Source organism: Eretmochelys imbricata, chromosome 9, assembly GCF_965152235.1.
Source record: "Eretmochelys imbricata isolate rEreImb1 chromosome 9, rEreImb1.hap1, whole genome shotgun sequence".
Taxonomy (NCBI): domain Eukaryota; kingdom Metazoa; phylum Chordata; order Testudines; family Cheloniidae; genus Eretmochelys; species Eretmochelys imbricata.
The window spans coordinates 85,626,971-85,648,313 of record NC_135580.1 but is presented as its reverse complement, the minus strand read 5'-3'; the positions used below and the strand labels follow the sequence as shown (position 1 = coordinate 85,648,313).

The window sequence follows — 21,343 nt, the reverse complement described above, 5'->3', positions numbered from 1 at the left end:
AGTCTTTCCATAAAAGCAATTAGTTTAGCAGCCTTACTCAAAATTTCTCAAAAGTTCAGTTCCCTTAATACAAGCCACTTCCCACCCAACCCTCAGAATAAGAAGTTAATTCTCCATTTACTTGAGTTGCATTACACCAGCAGAGAATTTGTCCCCAGATGTGTGCATTTCATTGCTGTTGTCCTTTTAAATTACATGGGCGAATAAACAAAACAGAGTAACTGCAATTTTTATGAAGCTCTCGGGGTACATCCAAAAAATCACTTTAGATTCCATAGGAATTTCAGAGATGGGACTAATAAGGATTCCCTAATAGGCAATAGGGATTAACCTATACTCTCTTCAGTATTAAATTGTCTTACTGCTTTATTGATAATTAATAAACCATTTGTAAATTAATTGGAGAAATCTCCAATGTACCCATGTCATTTTACAAAAATGACGGTGTTGCAGGAGAAATCGTCACTGGCACAATTGTGAATGACGGCTACACTGCTAAATCCATGATCACCATGGGAAAAATGTATTGGTTCTTTCATACATTTTCCTGTTTCTTAATCAGTTTACGTAAAGGGCCTAGTCCAGCCTCCTTTGAAATTAGTGGAAGTTTTACTTTATCTTCAACTTCAGGTCAAACAGAATGAGATCCTAACTGAACAGAATAGGAACACTAGTCCTTTGCATGTTTCTAGTGTTTTTTCATCCATAGCTCTCAAACCACCTTACACAGGTGGGTATGTTTAATTATCCCCATTGTACAGATGGAGAAACTGAGCCACATGGAGATGAAGATCAAAGTGTTCACATTTGGATGCGCATACAGTTTCAGCACATACATCCATATTTGGTCACTTAAATAAGTGGCCTGATTTTCATCGGAGTTCATCATCCAGAGGTGGATGCATTTCAGTGATGAGTGAACTAGTCATTGCATATGTAAATTGTAATCAGCATGTACAATTTGTCGAGTACTTTAGGATTTTTGGGTGAAAGAAAATATAGGAATCTAAGTTACAATCATGTCATCTTAGATATTACACATAAATATGCGGTTGATGGGAAAAGGGGAATGGAACTAAAACCCTTGGCTAGCTGGCTTATCTGTAAACATCCTCACATAAAGAGCCTTGCCTGTAAGTCTTCACTGTCAGCAAGCTCAGACGCCTGGGAGAATTCAGCAGCATTCAGAAGGTGCAATTTGAGAGGACCAGAGAGAAGTAGTTTTTTCAGTGTGCAAACCCTGGAAGGGAAGGAAAGAGAAGAGGGTGCTCCATTAGGGGGGAAGAGAAGAGGAATGCACCCAAGGGTGATGGGAGACCATCAAATGGCTTAAACCCAGTTCCCTTGTATCCAGTTGTTTCGACTTGTTTCTCCTGCCTTTGGGATCTGCCTATTGAACCAGTATCTACTTTACACCCCGATTAAAAAAGAAAAGAATCCTGTAGCGTTCAGGGCACCTTAGTCAAGCCTGCAGTAAGTGAGCAGTTTAAAGTAATTGAGATTGCCATCCTCACAGGAATTCCACGTGATACCTTAAAAAGGATGGATGTGCCCTGTGCTTCGGCAGATTTCACTCAAAGGTTCGCTTGATTGTTCTCAGACTGAGTTTTTGACAGTGTGCAGATCCTTGCAGGCTTTGCTTTTAAAATGACACTCAATCAAGACAATCACTGTTACTTTTCTCAGAACATTGTCACCTGAATCTGTTTCCACTCTACATTAGTCATAGTAAAATAATATCCAGACTGTGCTTGAAAGATGTCATTTTATATGGTTATTATCTTGTACCTTTTCTACTGAAGCTTGGAAGACGAGCACAGAACAAAACCCCCCCAGATCAGCTCCAAAGACCAGCAACCATTAGGAAAATTTTCATAGGGACTCAGACTTTGGGCTTATAATAAATAGGACCCAACACACTAAACATGTACCTTTTAGTAATGAGTCACATTTACACTTTCAGTAAATGAATTAAAAGGAGCCTTCAGATATTCGCAGGCATTTATTGGCAGAAGAGCTCCAAGATTTCATCATTGCTCCAGGAAGGTAAAGGAAACCCTACTTTGGGATGACCACTAGTAGCATTGCTTATTTATGACCCATATTTGGACTTCATTGTTAAGTGAGCACAATTAAATGGGTCTAGTCCTGCAGTCCCTTACTTATGTGTCTCGTCCCCAGGGATTTGGATGAGCCTACTTCTGTAAAGGTTTACGAGACTGGACGCATGTTCAGTAGTTTTGCACCATCAGAGGCTGGCTTGCATTTAACTCTGAAAGTCACCAAAGAATGAAACTCCTCTCTGATAGCACTCATGATATATTGCAAGCACTGAATATACTGTAAAAGGACAGGGCCTGATTCTGTGCAGTGTTAAAACAGATTTAGACCTGGCATAAAACTTACTGGCATTGGGCTCAACAACATAGGAGCCTTGTATTGTAGGAAGTTATTTTATTCTGGAATCACCTGTCCAGTCAATATCCTTCATTTTAAAGATTGGAGACACTTTTACCCCATCCCTGTGCCAATAACATTCACATTTTTTATTTACTGGAGAGCCTCTTGCTGTACACAGCTTGTCTTCAGGAAGGTCCTAAGATGTAACTGAAAACAAAGTGAAAGAGGCAGTTACCAGAACTGCTTTCTGTTGTCCAGGATGTTCCTAATGGGAAATCTCTGCTTGCAGTACTTGCATGAGAAGGAAGGAGACCATCTCTTTTCCTGGCAACACCCTACAAGAAAGTCCCTGATTAACAATTTTGTGTAAACTGTGATGACTGCTGTTTCTTTGCTCACTCTTGACTAAAATGACACTTAAATGATGATTTAATCAAACATCTGCATTTGCCCTCCCCACAAAAATCTATCTAGATCTAAACACATTTTTTCTACTTTAAGAGCTTGATTTGAAATCTTCTCAATGGACTTTTTAAGTAATGAAATTCCAGAGCTTTCAGGTCACTTTGACTTTGACCCTGCATGCCCAAAGGAACATTAGCTTTACAAAGAATTTGCATGTTTATTAAATAGCAGTGACTCACTCAGTTGCAGATGTTCGTATATATAAAGTACCATAAATATTATGGATTAGGATGTGGAATATATGATGGGAATCTGTTTGGGGAAGCAGGCAACATTTTGCTCTGGTTTTATTCAGTTTATGGCAATCTTCTCTTTCTGTGCAAACCATAGGCTTCTTTCTGTGCATTACAGAAACAGAGAAAATCTTGCTGGTTCATGAAGACGTCATCTCAGATGCTTTATTATAATGCATTCATCACACACTGTGGTGCAGGAAATTTTCAGACGAATGCTTTCAGTCAATTAAATATATGTGTATCACCATGAAAGGAACAAGGTATTTCCCCTCTGACTGTGCCGGTAGAAACTTAGTAGGTCCTCAGAGCAAGATTGTTGCTGGCTTTCCTGAAATAAGGTCATTTCAGAATCGTATTGAAACTGAGTAAATGATTCACTTCTCAGCAGATGGCAATGCAATGAGATTAGACATTAGTCTATCCTAAAATGATCACAGCTCAGTCATTTGCAGTAAGATGAGCAGCACCATTCTTGGTGGTCTCAGCACAAAGTTAGCTTTGTAACTTGATGCTCACTTTGTTCCTAAATGGGCACTAGCCTTGGGGTGGATGGTGACAGCAGGAGCATCAAAAACCTAACTGCAGAGTGGTGAGGAGAGGGAAGGGAGATAGCATTGGCAGCAGTTGCGTTGTGTAAACACAGTGACAGTTAGGCTGGGTAACCAGGGTAGCAGAATGTCAGGTATCTTGTGAAGCTGTCTCACTAACAGAAAGGGCTTGGCAGTCCGTTTAGTGAAATGAAAGCAGAAAGTAACCCAGCTGGAGCTGGCATTGGCAAAAGCTTCTGAGGACGTGGCATGGAAGGTGAGACACAAGTGGCTTTACTGCTGTTTTATTTGGAGCCTGGCACCCTCAGAGATATGTTATTACATTGGTGAGGTGCCTGGACCATTCACCAGGACCAGCACTCGGGACTAAAGCTAGCTGAAATTTGGAATTTCTGGCTTGCAGGACGTTTCAGAGGACTCAGGTTAGGACCGCATAAGCGATCTTGCTACTACTTTTCCTGGCTTGCGGCCTGGTTCGGAGGCCCTTACCCATGTGAATATAGGCTAGCACCCCCGGGGCCCCAACTGAGCGCTTTCGTTAAAGGAAGTGTCAGGGACAGGGTGGATAAAAATCAATTATTTAAAAAAAAAATTTTTAATTGGATTTTTTTTATTTAAATTAGATTTTTGTGATGAAGTGTTTTGGGTTTTTTTTGAGGAAAAAGCCAATCTAAAGATAGATACTGTGACAAAGCTCTGTCCTTGCCTCCGTGGGTCCCGCATTTCCTGGCGGATTTCGCTAGCCTCAGAGGCTCACTGTGACCCTCCATGTAACCCTTCTTTCTCTAGAGACAAGGGTCACAGTCTACTGAGCCATTTTCATCATAAGCCAGCAAGGGAGGTGAGGAGAAGTTATCCCTCCTTGCACAGTCTCTGTTGTCTCCGTGATTAATCAGGAGGGCAAAGGTCGGCGGGGGCAGCCCAGGCCCACCCTCTACTCCAGGCTCCAGCCCAGGGACCCTAATAGTATCAGCTATGATAGCTGACCTTTTAGAAACATGACATGTACAATTCCCTGGGCTGCTTCCCCCACAGCAGCCCTCACTTCCTCAGACTCCACTTCACCCTTACCTCAGGGCCTCCTTCCTTGTGCCTGATATGGTGTGTACTAAGCCTCTCCAACAGCGCAACTTCCTCCCACAGCTCCTGACATGCACACCCACCTGACTGACTGGGAGGCTTTTAACTAGTTTCAGCCAGCCCCTGATTGGCTTCAGGTGTCCCAATCAAACTAGCCTTCTCCCTGCCTTCTGGAAAGTTTTTAATTGGCCCCAGGTGTCTTAATTGACCTGGAGCAGCTTCCATTTCACTTAACCTGGTACCAGGGATTTGTTTAGCCTGGAGCTAATATATCTATCTCCCACTACTTTTCTATAGCCATCTGGCCTTGCCCCGTCACAATACATTATAGCTCAAAGATATCTCATCATGGAACAGGGATTATAAATTCTGATTCTATAGTATGAGACAATATATTCATGTAAATGTTTAAGAAAAGTTTTGTAAATGAGTTCCTATAGTTCATGGATTAGAGACCCAATCTTACCAGGTTCCAGGGGTTTATGTATAGATTATTTCGGTTAATCTTTCTATCCACCCAATGGGATTCAGTGCTCAGTTTAGAAGATACCATCAGAGATGCTTAGTTTTGCAGTTCTCAAACTGTGGATTTGTGTCTCCAGAGATAACATGCTTGTTAACAGCAAAAATGTTTTAAATTAAATAAATAAATGATATATAGAGGTTTGAGAACTGCAAAACTAAGCATCACTGATGGTATCTTCTAAACTGAGCACTGAGTCCCATTGGGTGGATAGAAAGATTAACCTAAATAATCTATACATAAACCCCTGGAACCTGGTAAGATTGGGTCTCTAATCCATGAACTATTGGAACTCATTTACAAAACTTTTCTTAAACATTTACATGAATATGAATATATTGTCTCATACTATAGAATTAGAATTGATAATCCCTGTTCCACGATGAGATATCTTTGAGCTATAATGTGTCTTAATTAAAACTATTTTTAGATAGGTTTTTTCCTCAAAAACCATTTTATCAAAAAATCCGATTTTTTAAGGTTTTTTTTTTAAATCATTGGTTTTTATCCACCCTGATGAAGACCATTTAGGTCTTTGGATGAAAGGGGTTGTGATTAAAAAATAGAAAGTAAGAACTGCATACTTTTATACTAACGTTATATCACATAGCTAGTATGTGTTCTCATATATGCTTACCTGCCAGTATGTATTTTGCACATGAGTATTTACAAATGAAAATATGTTCACCAAACAAAATGCTCTTCGGTTGACACACAATCCTTGTTTACTAGTGCTCTGGCTGTTTTTCTGTACATTATTGTTTTTGTTTGTGGCTTGTCTTACCTGACTTTTATAGCTCACACCAACATCACACCTCACACCACTTATTTGGCATGTATGAAGATATTGGTCTGTGGGAGCGGCAGTCATTTATGGAAGACTGCTACTGTAGTAATAAAGACAGAGGTATTCCTTTAGAAGTGTCTGTGGAGATTCTTGACATTAAAAACTCAGAGGCAAGCAGAAAATACTGATGTCTTGTGTTGCATACAGCAACACCTGGGCATCAGACCAACGCTGCTCTAAAACCTCTCCTTTCATTGGCAATGGACCATTCCACGTGTGAAGGACAGATGAAAATGATTATTAATTTGTTCCCTCTTATCTAATAGTTGTGGTTTTCTGACGAAGATGGCTTTCTAGTGCCAACTATGGCAAACTTCTGAAGCTATATAAACATACAGTGAAGTCCTCAGCAATTTCTTAAGGCACCAAAATAAATGTAATATTTCTTCTGAAGACTGTCTACATTACAATAGCAAAACTAAATGCAAACTGGGGAATTTTTTTTCCTGGAGAGATCCCAGCCCTTCTCCCACTGGAGTTGAGCTAAACTCCCCTGTAGATTTGATACTGTGTTTAGTTTTGAGCATGTAAACAAAACAATCCTCTTTCCAAACTCTACCGGTTCTGATCAGATGAAACCAAACTATCCCCATGTCCACGCTCCCACTTCTGGTTTTGCTAGTTTTTGAAGTGTCCGTGAAGCTCAGCATGATCAGCATTCACAATATTGCCCTGCCCTCAAAATGCCAGTCACTTGCTAGTTTTGTGTTGACAAACCGGAGCAGCAACAGAAACTGTTGCTGAGACAGTGACACAACTTTATTTCAAAGTGATCCTGCAACTCTGGTAGCTCGATGAGCAGCTTTTTGAGTGGATTGCGAGGAATGAATTCAGACAATCCCTGGATCCCAGTTACACTGCAATAGGAGAGTCTTTTAACCATCTGTAAACACACCCCAAGAAAAGGCAGAGAAAGTTTGACCTCTGTAGTTGCTTGCAGATAAAGGTGATAGCATGTGTGGCTTTCTTCAGTATGCATACAAAGTCAGCCAGATTTGCATATCTCATAGAACTGCATGAATGTCACATATTGGCAAATGTGTAATCATTTCAGATGAGTTTTGCAATGCAGTCCCTGGGCGCTTAAAACTCTCAGCACATAATGCATTTAGCATAGTTGAATGTGCAAAAGCTTTTTAGGGTAAAAATATTTTTTGCAGATCAGAGGCATAAAAATGTAGAAAGCTTTTTAAAATGGAAATAACCTGTTCTACAGTAGCTGTTAACTGTACCAGGATATGGTGGTATGATGAAAGTTTAAACAGGGAAAAGAGGTAAAAAGCAGGCTCACTAACCAAATAAAACCCGGATACAAGTAAAAGCCTGACTTTGCCTTTCCCCAGAGAATTGAGACATGCCATGTTGTGGGCCCTTGTGTCAACTGGAAAGTAGTAATGTCAGTTGAAAATAAATGACACTACCTGTCACTTATAAAGAGGAGGGTTGGCCAAGTGATTAGGAATTATCCTAGGATTTAGGAGACCTGCATTCAAGTCCCTACTCCAGCACCTTGGGCAAGTCATTTAGTTTCTCTGTGACTGTTCCTGGTCTGTGCAATGGAGATAACAGCACTTCCCTGCTTTGCAGGGCTGTTGTGTGGATAAATACATTCAAGTTTGGGAGGTGCTTAGATACCTATGGTAATAAAGGCCATCTAAACACTAAGGAAGGTAGATGTACTGTAATGCTCTTTATCTAAGGATCACAGTGCTAGTATTTTTACAATCACTAATGAATTAAGTGTGACATCACCCGCGTGAGGCAGGTCTTACCTTACTTTATTGATGGGTAAACTGAGGCACTGAACAGTTCAGCCACTTCCCCAGGCTAAAATGGTGAGCCAGAACTAGGAATAGAACCCAAGGGCCCTGACTCCTGGTCATGGGTTGTAGGGCCTGATGCTAACCCCACTCATCTCCATGGAGGTCTTCTGTGGGTTTCTGTGGAATCTAGGGGTGTCTCCGCTGCGTGGGCTCTGTAGCAGATATGTGACTGGCTATGTCTGCTGACATGGACAAAGGCAGTGGCATTTTTTGACACATGTTCTATTACTCATTTTCTTTATCATTAGAAACCACAGAGCATCTTACTAGCCCCAAGAATTTGATTACAGAGAAAAAGAAATTGTGTAGTGGTAGAAACTGCCTTCTGCTACGGTTGTTTACTCCAAATGCTCTATTGAAGCACATTAGAAATTTAGTCATCTTTTTGAATGTCAGGACTGGGATTAGCAAGAACCAAAGGCCCTACAATGTTTTATCTCCCTTTCAGCTCGGTTTTCTTTATAGATTTGGTAAGGAAGGGTAAATTGCTGGTGGATTATATGACTAGGTTTGGAGTCATCTGTGGTCTTAAGAGACATTGTGCAGTGAAGAGAGAAACTGAGTCTTCTGCTTGAAATCTACATTACTGCTAAGTATGTGACTGCTTTCATTTGTGTCACCCTACATAATTCAGCATTTCACCCTGAGCCTTTACCTGGCGTTCCTTGCACACCCAGACCTCCATTGAAGTTGGGTCTTGCATGCTTAACTGTCCACCCCTCTCCAGCAGTTCCTGACATACAATCTTTATAATAGAGCTAAGAATAATATAATTTTATCACACATTTGTAAAAAAATTAAAAAAAAAAATAAAGCAAGTTGTATGGCCACAATGGTGTGGAAGTGAAACCAATGCAGTTACAATCATTTTACAATAGTGGAGAATCTGGCCCAAAGTTTTGAAATGGCAGATTTGAAATACTTTGTACAGAATTCTGTTCCAGCTGATGATACTGTGCTGTAGCCTGGCTTCTAGAATTGTGATTGAGATCCTACAGACTTTAGATTCAGCAAAGCATAAAGTCTAAACAAACTGAGACATAGGGCTGTCCTGCACTGTACCTTGAACTCCTTAGGAATGTTATGTCTCAGATTGTGTGCTTGATTCTCAGCATGGAGGGGGTGGAGGAAGCTGCTTACAGTTCCCTGATTCTGTGCCAGCCCAGCTCCAGCATTGATTAGAACAGCCTAGAGTAGCTACCCTGGGGGAATCAGAGCAGCTGGCACAGGAGTGCTTCCTCTGGGTTTATGCCAGCAGGGAGTTCAATAGGCATTATCTGCTGATCATTTAGAGCCAGAATTATATCAAAGAATCAAGCCTTATATATTTTGTTTTGTGATGGACTGTTAATGATACAAGCATGATATTTTATTGAGTATTGGGCTATTCCCTGCTAGGTTATTCAGCAAATGTCACACTTTTTAAATTGTGAAGCAGCATTCTCTTGGGTTTTGTCCATAAATTCCTTGGCTCTAATGAGATCAGACACATCTGAAGCTTCTGGGCATTCCCCCACATAAACGGTAATTGCAGTAGAACCTCAGCGTTATGAACACTTCAGGAATGGAGGTTGTTTGTAATGCTGAACAAAATATTATGGTTGTTCTGTCAAAAGTTTACAATTGAACATTGACTTAATACAACTATGCAGAAGAAAAATGCTGCTTTCAACCATCTGAATTTAAATGAAACAAGTGCACGAACAGTTTCCTTATCTTGTCAAATCTTTTTTTCAACTTTCCCTTTATTTTTTTAGTAGTTTACATTTAAAACAGTAGTGTTTTTTAGATTTTTTTCCCACTCCTGAATATGTTGACCTAAATTTCAAGTGTAGACCAGGCCTAACACAGGATAAAATCCTAGGCATGCCTTGTCTTCACTAAGATAAAAGATGTGTTCTTACTTCATGTTAGCTAACCTGGCCACTAAAATCCTAGTGAAGACAAGGCCATTTGTAGCTTTAACACATGGTACTAGGCCGATGTAGAGACTGTGGAGAAGCCTATAGCTTACCTTGCCCTTCAAACTCATGTTAAAATTACAACTACCCACCTTTCTTCTTGTATTTGCTTTTTTTTGTTGCTGTCTCTGCTGCCTGACTGCGTACTTCCAATTCCAAATGAGGTGTGTGGTTGACCAGTCAGTTTGTAACTCTGGTGTTTGTAACTCTGAGGTTCTATGGTATTTTCAAAAAGTTGCATAAAAATCCACAGCTATGTGGCATATCCTAAGTGCCAGCGTTTGAAAGCAATTAATCGGGCGCTTTGGGAGAGAAGGGCAAATATTACATAGCCGTATTCTTTTTTCATTAAAGCACGTAGCTTGAAAGAGAGAGTGGAAAAAAATATATAACTGTGCTTCTTCACTGAGGCTAGTGACATGTCTGTCCAATCAACTCCCAACTCAGGAACTGTGCGTGATAGGTGGAGAAGCCCAGAAGTTGGTTAGGAGAGAGATGTATGTATTCTGTGGGTATAATATACACCTCACCACTTCAAAAACTGCTGGTGTTCTCCCGAAGGTGCTCTGAGTTTCTCCACAAACAAAGAAACAGATGTTTAAATCTTGACATGCTGTCAGGACCTGTCCTGTTTTACAGACCTAATCATTAACCAAAATCTTTACAGTGTTTGTATTTGCGTAATAATGTTTTCAAGGTATGAAATTTCACAATTTGTCCTTAAAAGAGATTGAATCTCCAGGCCTTGTGAGAAACGGTCCTTGATGGCCTCTGTCCATTTTCAAGAGGACAGGATTCCACATCTCAAAAACCACAACCATGCTAGCTAATAACCTGGTTGGAAGATGCAACAGGAGGGCCAATGGGCAAAGAGATCAAATCACCCTCTGACTTCTAAAGGTCAAAAGATCAAGAGTATACCATAGTGGGCAGTATGCGGGGTGGGGGGGGGGAGGGAAGCTTGCATTGCCGATGCTTGTGCTCTCCACCCTACACCTACACCCCCTTCCTGACCTGGCCCACCATGCCTCATTCAAGTCCCTTCTCAAAACCCACTTTTCCACATAGGCTGACAAATGATGGTTCAGGCTTGCAAAATCCTTCTTTAACATATTACTTTAGTCTCTGCCCCTGGTTTGGACAGCCTTGCACTTTAGAAGTAGGTCGTGGTATTGCTGGTTGAATGGACATGCTTTTAAGTAAGCAAGTCAATGAATATTTTATTGGAGTATTTATTCCGTGTACATCTCTGATGGTAGACTCCCAAAGCTTTGATGTGTCCTGACCAAGAGGACTGGAGACCCTTCACGTTCAGTTTATTTGCATCAAAAAAATATGAGAATAACAGAAATCAGCTTCAAAGCCTTCACTGTCAGGCAGCTAATTTGGGGTCATGTTACATTTCCTTCTCGAGTAATGTAGTCCATAGGGGGGGGGTTTCCTCCATATTTTAGTGGCCGTTGTACCCATTGGATTTGAGAATCAGCAAAAACTGTAGTAATTGTATTGACTTTTAAGGTATATAAAAAAGGATTTTTACATAGCAGCTAAAACATTTTGCAACCAATTGCTTGGTCTCGAGAGATGCAGGACCTGTTTGCCAGCTTAAAAATAGCCTCCTACCACAAAACGGGTATGATCATACTCACACTAAGATTTCTCAAATGACAGACAACTGCTCAGTTTTGTGTTATGATGACTAGTCATTTTGCAAGCAGGAGTTGAGTAAGATTCAGGCAAGGAGATCATTTCTTCTGTTGTTCAAATTGTTTTTCTTGCTGTCCCTTTTGAATTTTATGAAGCCAATGGCCATTTAGCAGATGTAGTGAACTGGCTAAAGTGTGTGTGTGCTCCACTGCTCTCTAGTGGGTGGAATCAGAATTGCTCATCTAAGAGTCATAGCTATACACTGCTTGCAGCCAGTGAAGATGCTCCTTTCATTCAAATGCTTTTGGAGCAAAGGAATCTAGTTTTGTCTCTGCTATCACTGTGAAGTTCCAGCTGACCAAGTGTGCAGGGTAGTGGTAACAGATGTTCTTAGGTGGCCAGTGTAATAATAATTATACAGTGTACTAGAAGTTCTGTGAAGGTAGGAAACAGCTCTAAGGTTGGTCATATCACGGGGACATGTCCTATTTCCCTCGGCCAGCCATCAAAGACAAACAGCATTGTTTTATTTTTGATCATGTGACCTGATTTTATCCAATCACATTCTTTATAAAAATTCAGTCGGTGAAGAACTCCTAATTTCTTAATTTAATATTTATCCATGGAATGGGACATATGGAGTGGGGTCACTTCTGGGTCTTGTAGTAAGTATATTGGTGACAGCTGTAACCAACACAGCACTGTACGTGAACTGAAACAGCTGGTGAAATGGAGGAAAAAAACAGATGTCTTTCTTCCCCCCCCCCACCCCAAATACTGCATACAGCTTTATAAAATCATATGGTGTCTTAATCTATATGTGCCTTTACTTAACCCTGTGTGAAGTCCAGGCTATTAATCATTTGGGCCAAAAAGAGATAAATATTTATTAATTTACAGTTCTGGGCAGAGAGAGTTAAACAAGCCGTTATGTGTGATATACAGGATTTTGTAGCTTTCTGAAGTCATCTGTTTAACTTTTTAGCACTGCAACCCCCTCAAGATCTGTTCTTCTTAATTTGCATAAGTAACTGTCAGCTCATTAACAGCTCTTTATTAGCGCAAAAAAACATCTGATGGAAACATGCTGGGTTCATCTTAAGGCCTTGTCTTCACCAGGAGAAGAGGTGTTTTCTACCAGGTGTTAGCTAACACATGGTAAGTAAGGCCATGTCTACAGTGTGGGGACTGTAGCAGCATAGCTATAGCACTGTAATTATCCTGGCATGACCCAATAGTGCAGACACAGCTTAGAGTGATGGAGGTTGTTGTTGTTGCTATAGAAACACCACCTCCCCTAGCGACGGTAGCTAGCTCAGGGGAACCATTCTTTTGTCAACCTAGCCACATCTACACTGGGGATTAGGTCAGCATAGCTACATCCCTCAGGGGCATAGATTTTTCCCCACCCCTGAATACTGTAGCTATGTTGACCTAAATTTCAAGTGTAGACCAGGCCTAACACAGGATAAAATCCTAGGCATGCCTTGTCTTCACCAAGATAAAAGATGTGTTCTTACTTCATGTTAGCTAACCTGGCCACTAAAATCCTAGTGAAGACAAGGCCATTTGTAGCTTTAACACATGGTACTAGACTGAGGTAGAGACTATGGAGAAGCCTATAGCTTACCTTGCCCTGCAAACTCATGTTAAAATTACAACTACCCACCTTTCTTCTTAGAGTAGACGCGCCCTATGGGGATGGATTTCAAATCACCAGTCACAGTTCAGCCTGGTGATTAAGATAAGCATAGAATCTAAAGAAAATATGCATATTTACGTCTGTTGACAAAATGTGACAACCAGTTTGAAGGCTAAAGCAGGAAACAAATTCCCCATCTGTGACATGTGTCCAATTGTGTCTCCTGCAGGCATGGCGGAAACGGTGGTTTGTGCTCCGCAGGGGCCGCATGAGTGGGAACCCGGACGTTCTGGAGTACTACAGAAACAACCATTCCAAGAAACCCATTCGGATCATAGACCTTAATGAGTGTGAAGTGCTGAAGCATTCAGGGCCCAACTTCATCAAGAAAGAATTTCAGAATAACTTCGTCTTCATCGTGAAAACTACCTACCGCTCCTTTTATTTGGTGGCCAAAACGGAGGAGGAAATGCAGTTATGGGTTCACAACATCAGCCAGATCTGTAACTTCGGACACTTGGAAGATGGCACAGGTAGGAATGGAATCATGGCTCAAGCTCTGTGGAAATAATCTGGAGCTGGAATCTCCCTCAGGCAGCACAGTGGCCAGAGGGGAGTGGAGACTTATCCCGCTGGGAAACATAATAGTACCTGTGGTAATTGGTTTGATTTTTGAAAGATTGCTTAAAACTATCAAAGATATCAGTTCTGCTGGGTATAAATAATAACCAATTGGTTTTGGTCTCATTTCTGTGAACTAACTCCTTTTTGAATAAACCAACAGATTTTTTTATAAAAGAAGATATTGTTTATGTATAATATTGATTGAACATTATCCAATGGGACTTTATATTTCATTACGTGCTCTGTATTTATTTAGTTTGACTTAACATCAGTCACCCATCTCAGAGAGAGAGAGAAAGTGTTCTAGAAAGTTCACATTGTCTCAGGCATTATAAGATGTGATCTATAAATCTTAATGCTAAAGCTGTAAAGCCCTCTTACTCTTGTAAAGAGAAGAAAAGGCAGAAAAAAGAGGCAGAGAATCAAATGCTCCAGGAGCGTGGTAGGAATGTGTGTCTAGATCCAAGATATGTTCCTGCTGGTGAAAATGAAGACAAAGTATTTTGTCAAGGCCTCCACCCATATATAGAAAGATACCATAAGATAGTTCATTACAGTGAATTTGTTGGAGCTGCTCCTAGAATTAGCCACTACAGGTTGAATCTGGCCATTAATTAAGACAGGAACCTGTATCATTAGCTCGATTTTTTTAAAATGAGCCATTCAGCCTCAGATAAATGCAAACTGTATTTTTCCCAACATTTCCAAGGAACAGATACAGCAGTGATTTGAAAGCAGCAGAGGAAATAAATCAGATTGAGTCTCATGGTCACGAAGAAGGCCATTGCAACAACAGAAGTGGATGGTGCTGGGGGAACTCACTGAAAGATTTGTCTCATTAAAAGGGATAATAGCACTTTTAATCTCATATATTTGAAAGGAGACAGAAGACCATGCTGGGATGCTTTAATTTCCTCTATTACAGTTCATGCATTGTTTAATCTTCTCTTCATTAGTATGCTCAGAGTGGGAATGGAAGGGACTCGGGAGATTTGGCAGAGTTCCCATTATAACCCCGATAGCTGCCATTTTCACATTCAATTTAGAGTCCATCAGGGAAACTTGGTGTAATGTTTGGTATGTGCCAATGTATAGCCGTAACTGCAAGTAGCAAAGTAGGACTTAGACACAGGCAGCATGAGCTAGGAGCCTTGAGAGGGCTGGAATCACTCGCTCACCTGAGCTTGAATGAAATATGAGGATGGTTCAGACACAAACTCTCTTAACCTTGCTGAACTTGTAAGGTTTGGGGGGGGTTGTTGCTGCATTGTTGTAATTACTTTATGTACAATTTCATCAGAATGTCTAAAATGAGGGTAAGGCTGTCCCTATGAAGCTAAAGAGAAAAAGTGTCCTTCTCCTGTGGGACAAAGAAGTAAAGTCATGAAAAACCAAAACAGGATAGATGAAGGTTTGTTTCAGTGAGGCCCAGTTGACTAGGTCTGGGCTGTATTTCGCTCAAAGGGCCTCTCCAATTTGATTTGAAGTGATCCTTTTATAAAGGCAGTAAGTGTTTGCCTGAAGTCAGGATACCTTCAGAGCTAGTGCTCAAGCAATGTTCAGGCCTTATCTTCTCACAGTTTGTGCTCCAGTCTAAGGCTTCATGTACCCTTGGAAGTTTTATTGGCATAACTAGAGCCTGCACTAGGGACTATGTTGGTCAGGGATAACGTCTCTTCACAACCCTGAGTGACACAGCTATGCCAGCAGAAGTGTAGTGTAGACCTAACCTTAGAGGCTAATATGCTGATATAATTTATGCCAAGGGAACCCGTATAAGCACTTTAATACTAATAATACTGTGTCCTCACTAGATCGTTTTGCTAGTTTAACTATGCCAATATAGTTGTATGCAAGGCCTAAATTGCTTTAGAAACTGATTAATTTGGTTCAGCTTCTTTGTATGAGCACTCTTAAAATGGTTTAAAAAAGCCTTAAAACATCCATGTTGTTTAATTCAATTACTGAATCTGTAGTTACCCCTGTAGTTACCCCTAATATAGACAAGCCTTAAAACATCCATGTTGTTTAATTCAATTACTGAATCTGTAGTTACCCCTGTAGTTACCCCTAATATAGACAAGCCCTGAGTCTTGCTACCACACTATACTATAGGAGTCTTCACCCTTATTCAGATTTTTAAGGGCAGTCATTATCTCCAGAGTCATTAGGACCATATCTGATTTATCGTGAAACATCTGGTGGTCTGATGAAGATTGGGGAAGGGGTGGATTCAGGGTTATATTCTGGTCCAGTTTGCCACCAAGTCTATAAAGTTGCATAGGTTGTACATCAACTTTTAAACAGCTGCTGATTACTCATGCTTACTAGAAGCATCTAAATCCCCAAAGTGTCTGTAAATTTCAACAAATTACCATTAAACATGAATATAAGAAGAGAACAGAGCTGTGAAATGCCATGTGCTTTTATGACTTGAAGTCTTGTGTGTAAAAATATTCCCAGGAGTGAATCATCATATCAAAGATAAGTCAATTGTGGGAAATTCTAATAAGCTTTTCAGTGCATTAAAAATTAATATCCAAGCCAATATTATGTAGCTAACCGATCATTCTTAATCCATGTACCTTTTTCATTTGTTTGTGACTGTCAGGCCAGAATCTAATTTCAGATTCCTTGTGCATGATGGGTGCAAAAGGGTAGTGGCAGGTTTACCCAGTGACTAAGCCATATGCCCAGCGCTCTTGTGCTTCGAATTAGCCCCTTCAGATGGAGAAGAGTTGGGGTTAATAGCCAGGCTCATATGATCAAAGAGCCACTAATCTGGCATTTCTACAGCCAAGATGGGACAGACACGAATTACAGTTTGAGAGCCCTACACAGGGTCCACCGCAAGTAGCTGTTTTCGGTCAACACAGAGAGGGACAGCAAAGAGTAAGCGAAGAGAAATGCAAGTTCCAAATAGATGTCAGGAAGCACCTGTGTGCATAGCTGTCGGGAAGGGTTTACCAGGCAAGGGTGTTCAGGCTGCAACATTTGAGTAACCCAAGAAACCATGCCACTTACTGGTTACACTAGGAAATGGCAGCTAGAGAAGGAACTGTGCAATCCTCCATCGTGTTTCTGCTTTGCACCCTTTTCTGCTCTAGCAGAATCCAGCTGGAGTTGCGAGACTCCACACCAGTATTTCCCTACTCCCTCTCTTTAACAGCCTGCTCCCAGCCCGGAATAGCTGAGAAGCACAGGACAGAACTCCCTTGGAAGCACTTCTGCCTATACTGCCTACAATGGGCCAGGGAGAAATAATTAAGGCATTACCACAGTGGTGGGCACAGTATAAAAACCTAAACAGACAGATTATACAAGCCTTGTTTCCCTATCACAGGCCACAGATGCCTGTGCTGGTACAGCATGGATAGGGTACGCTGGTACCAGTGTGTAGGAACACAGAAAACCTATCAGGTCATCAAGTCCCATCACCGTGAAGGGCAGGATCCATTCCCAGAGAGAGGACTCTAACCCCACTTGCTGCTGAGTCACCCTTTTGCTGTACACCAGGTGTTTGCAAACTGTGGTCCACAAAGCACCTGCTGGTGACCCATAAATTCACTGCTGATTGGCCATGTGGTGCTGGCTCTCATCTTTGTTCCCAGCAGCTTTTACAGGCTGCCAGGCAAAGAAGAACTACAAAATCAGATGGGAACAAGCAGGAGCCAGCCTTGCTGCTTACACAAGGAAGGCATCCAGGGAAGCAAAAGAAGTAAAGGACCACGTGGCTGGGCAGCATGTCCAGGAAAGAAAGGAACCAAGGAGCAGAAAAGCCCATGCAAGAAGAGAGGAGGAAGAGGGGACCAGGCAGCAGAGAAGCACAACATGCCCCATGTGGCATGCATGCTGAAAGGATGGTTAACTGGAGCAATACAATCTAACAGGATTTCATCGGAGAACCTGTTAAGGTTGTTTAGGGTTTCCCATTACCAAGCCGTACTTTCAAAGATTATAACTCTGCAATAAAAACTCCTCCAGGCTGCATCTTGGCAGGGAGCTCCTCAGCCCAGGAGGGACCTTTCATCTTGAATTCTCTCTTCAAATTCCTCCATGTGCCCCTGGTAACATTTCACATTGAGTGTGACTAATCTGCTCCTTGCTTACAAAGGCAATCACCTGGCAATCGCTGTGTTACTCCCCACCCCATAAGTGAAATCCCTGGGCTTGCTGCCTTGCACAGGTGAGCTCAAAGTATTTCAAAATATTCCTCCATGCAGGTGCTTACAGACTGTAATCAAGTCACCCCATAACCTTCTCTTCATTAAGCTAAATAGACTGAGTTCTTTGAGTCTCTCACTATAAGGCATGTTTTCTAATCCTTTGACCATTCTTAGGGTTTGTCTCTCTGAACCTTCTCCAGTTTATCAGCATCCTTCTTGAATTGTGGGCACCATAACTGGACACAGTATTCCAGCCGCAGTCTCACTAGTGCCAAATACAGAGGTAAAATAACCTCTGTACTCCTACTCTACATTCCCTGTTATACATCCAAGGTTTGCATTAGCTCATGGGAGCTCATATCCAGCTGGCTAGCCACCATGACCCCCTGAAAAAAACAATTCGAATTTTTTGTGTGTAATTTTATCGTTCATAACGTTTACCTCCCTATTTGTGTGCTCCTGTGTCTTATTGCCCTGCCCCCACCTCCTCTGGTCTGCAGATGATGCCAGCCTCATCAGCCCCCTTCTTAGCTCCTCACAAAGACATTTCTGTGCCTCCTTCCAGGACACCCCTCCAGGCATGGAACACCCTCCCTGAAGTGATCCATAAGGTGCTATGCACTCCTCTTTCAGACCTGCCGCAATTCCTACAAAAAACCAGCCAATTAATAATGACTCAAGGAGCCATTATTAGAAAGTGTCTGGGGATACAGTCTTTCTATCTTTTTGAAGTCATGCTTGGAGTTTATTGGGGAAATTGTACAGTAAATTATCTGTAAATAGGAGAAAGTGGGGTAGCCCAAGTACACAGAAGAGAGTCAATCTGGAAATGGAAGTGCAATGGAACATGCTTGAACGAAAAGGCTTAATGCTAATGGAAAGCCAGCCAGAACAAGTCAGAAATATCTGCTGGATTCATACCGTCCTTTCCGGAGGCAAAGGGCTGATACCCAGGTCCTCCATATGGGCCATCCAGGGAGAAGCCCCTGGCTTCCATAAGAGAGCAAACCCTGAGGGATCCCTGCTGTCACATTTTGATTTCTGAAATCATGCTGGCCAAGCTGAATAATTGACTTCTAGCGAATAAATATATTTGTCCTCAGCTCCCTTTAGCTAGCGATTGATCATCAGGATATTAGGAGGAATTATTTTATTCCAGCTAATAAAGTATATACTACATTTCCATTGTGGGTGCTGCTGAGACATGACGTTTGTGGCAGGTAACTAGTAAAATAGTGAAAAACTAGTGAAATGAGCAAGTCAGACTTGAGAAGTGAGCAGTGAGAGCAGAGGACTGGGAGCCAGGAACTCTGACGGTGAGTATCTGAATGCTTGGGCAAGTAACCTCTCTGCCTCAGGTTCCCCTCTGTGCAGCGGAAATGATACTCGTTAGGGTGTGATGAGGACTAGCTAATTAGTGCCTCTGAAGTGCCTTCTGGCCCCACCCGCTCTTGCTTTGACTGCAGACTCAGCCTGGGAACTTCCATCCTTTCCTTGAAAAATATAAACCTGTCTGGTGTGCAGCTCCCCGCTGTATCTGTGTGTGGTTTGTTCTTGTAACTCTGACAAGTGCCTTGGCAATGCAGCTGTTGTGGTAGCAGTCACTTCTCTCTGGTTAAAACACAGAATAGTCAGGCAGGGGCAGTTCCTGAGCGGGGCTGAGAACCTACAACCTCCATTGACAGAGAAGGGTGGGTTACACAGAACCTCTCAGGCTCCAGCCTAACACCTTGTTGTTGAAGACACCTCCCCAAAGGGGTTGTTCTTCCCTTTGTGTGTGTGTCAGGGCAGGGGTAGGTTTCATCTCCGTGGGAGGGATCCTTATTTTCCTTTTTCTCCATGTGAATTTAGTGCTCATGCAAAATGGGTGCCCCACAAAACAGCCCTCCCCTCCCCCCGCCAACCAGCATGGGATGGTATAGGCAGCAGCACAACCAGCTTACCCCCATCGGACTAGATGGCTCTGGTCCTTGTGTGGGCACGAGGGGAATTGTCAAGGCACCTCGCAGTGCTTACTGGAGAACGCAGGGACTACTCCCGCTGGAAGGGACTAATCCCTCCCTGAGCTCACCTGGGGGCAGCATGACCCGGGGCCTCTTTAATGCCATGGTCTGGTCCATTGCCACAAATTGTGGGAGGGTATTTTCATCTCCTTGACTTTTCTGCTGATGCGGCCAACATGGAACCTGGCTGGGTGTGTGCTGTGATGGGGACACCTGCCTGAAACGCTGAAGTCATTTCACCTCCATCCCCAAACAGCCGTCAAGTGGTAATGACTTTCAGTCTCTAGACAGGATTTGAACCAGCAAATGAAGGGCAAAGAACCTCCACTGAGGTGAGTTATGCACATATGTTGAAGGGCGATCACCCAGCTAAGCGTGCAATGGAGAGATCAGTCCTCCAGGATCTACTGCACTGCAGAGGTTGGGTTTTTAGTCCTTGCCATCACTTAAGTTGCAAATGAACTCCTCTGCAAAACGGTGCTGCTCTGTTACCTCTTAGTAATATACAGAGCCCAAATCCAAACTGGATGGTGCTACATTCAAAACACACAACCACCCCGCTGCCCACTCCCCAGCTCTTCTTTGGGGCAATTAGCACTAAATGAAGCAATTACTTTGGCAGCAGAGTCAGCTCGCTGTCTTGTTGGGGTGGGGTGGGAGGAGGCAAAACGGCATAAAGCTTATTCTCTGCATTCTTTCTGTAGAAAATGGCCATGCGTAATTTTTTCTCCCTGGCTGCTGCAGTGTAACTTTAATGCACACCGATTCTATTACCAGCAAAGCCTGCAGAGCTGACCTCGTCTCTTGGGAGCTCACTACAGATGTCAGAACAACCCGAAAGTTACGAAAGGGCACAGCCATGTTCCCCCCATCAATGCAGTTGACTGTGACTACAATGTACTCCAGACCTAAGAGTCTTTACCAGTGGGATAACTCTGATGCTAAAGGTAGTGAATTGCAGATGGAATTAGTGCCTGTCAATTCTGAGTTTGTATTATTAATCCAGAGAGCCACTGATTTCTCCTTGTTGTGCAGTTTTTTAGATGCAGTCAGATGGTGACATGAACACGTTTTCCTGAGATTCCCACAGAATTAGCTCAGTATATATTTGAGTTGCCACAGTTTAGGATGTACCTCTAAGAATTCAAAGTCTGAATAGCTCAGTTCACCATTTGAGCCTGTAGAGAGAGTCTTGGTGGTAAAACTTCTGGAAAAGTTCTTTAGCTTGTTTGTAATGCTTTGGGCCATCAACACCACCCAGCAGATGTAATACGCTTTAAGAGCCTGATCGTGGAAACACTTACTTTCAGATGTAATCCCTTAGTACTGTGAACAGTGCTATCGAAATCATTCGATGCAAGATTCAGGAAAGCACTTA

General features: G+C 42.1%; 1 protein-coding gene across 2 annotated transcripts in view; it reads left to right on the top strand.

Annotated features, from left to right (window-relative positions):
- Positions 1 to 21,343, top strand: part of GAB3 (GRB2 associated binding protein 3) — a 100,605-nt gene that overhangs the window by 56,869 nt on the left and 22,393 nt on the right. Inside the window, exon 2 of one of the 2 annotated variants that reach the window (XM_077826266.1) lies at positions 13,402 to 13,705. In XM_077826266.1, the coding sequence (XP_077682392.1) occupies positions 13,402 to 13,705 (304 nt within the window). Of the gene's footprint in view, positions 1 to 13,401; positions 13,706 to 20,794; positions 20,913 to 21,343 lie in introns of those variants that run through there. The other variant, XM_077826267.1, reaches the window with a different exon arrangement.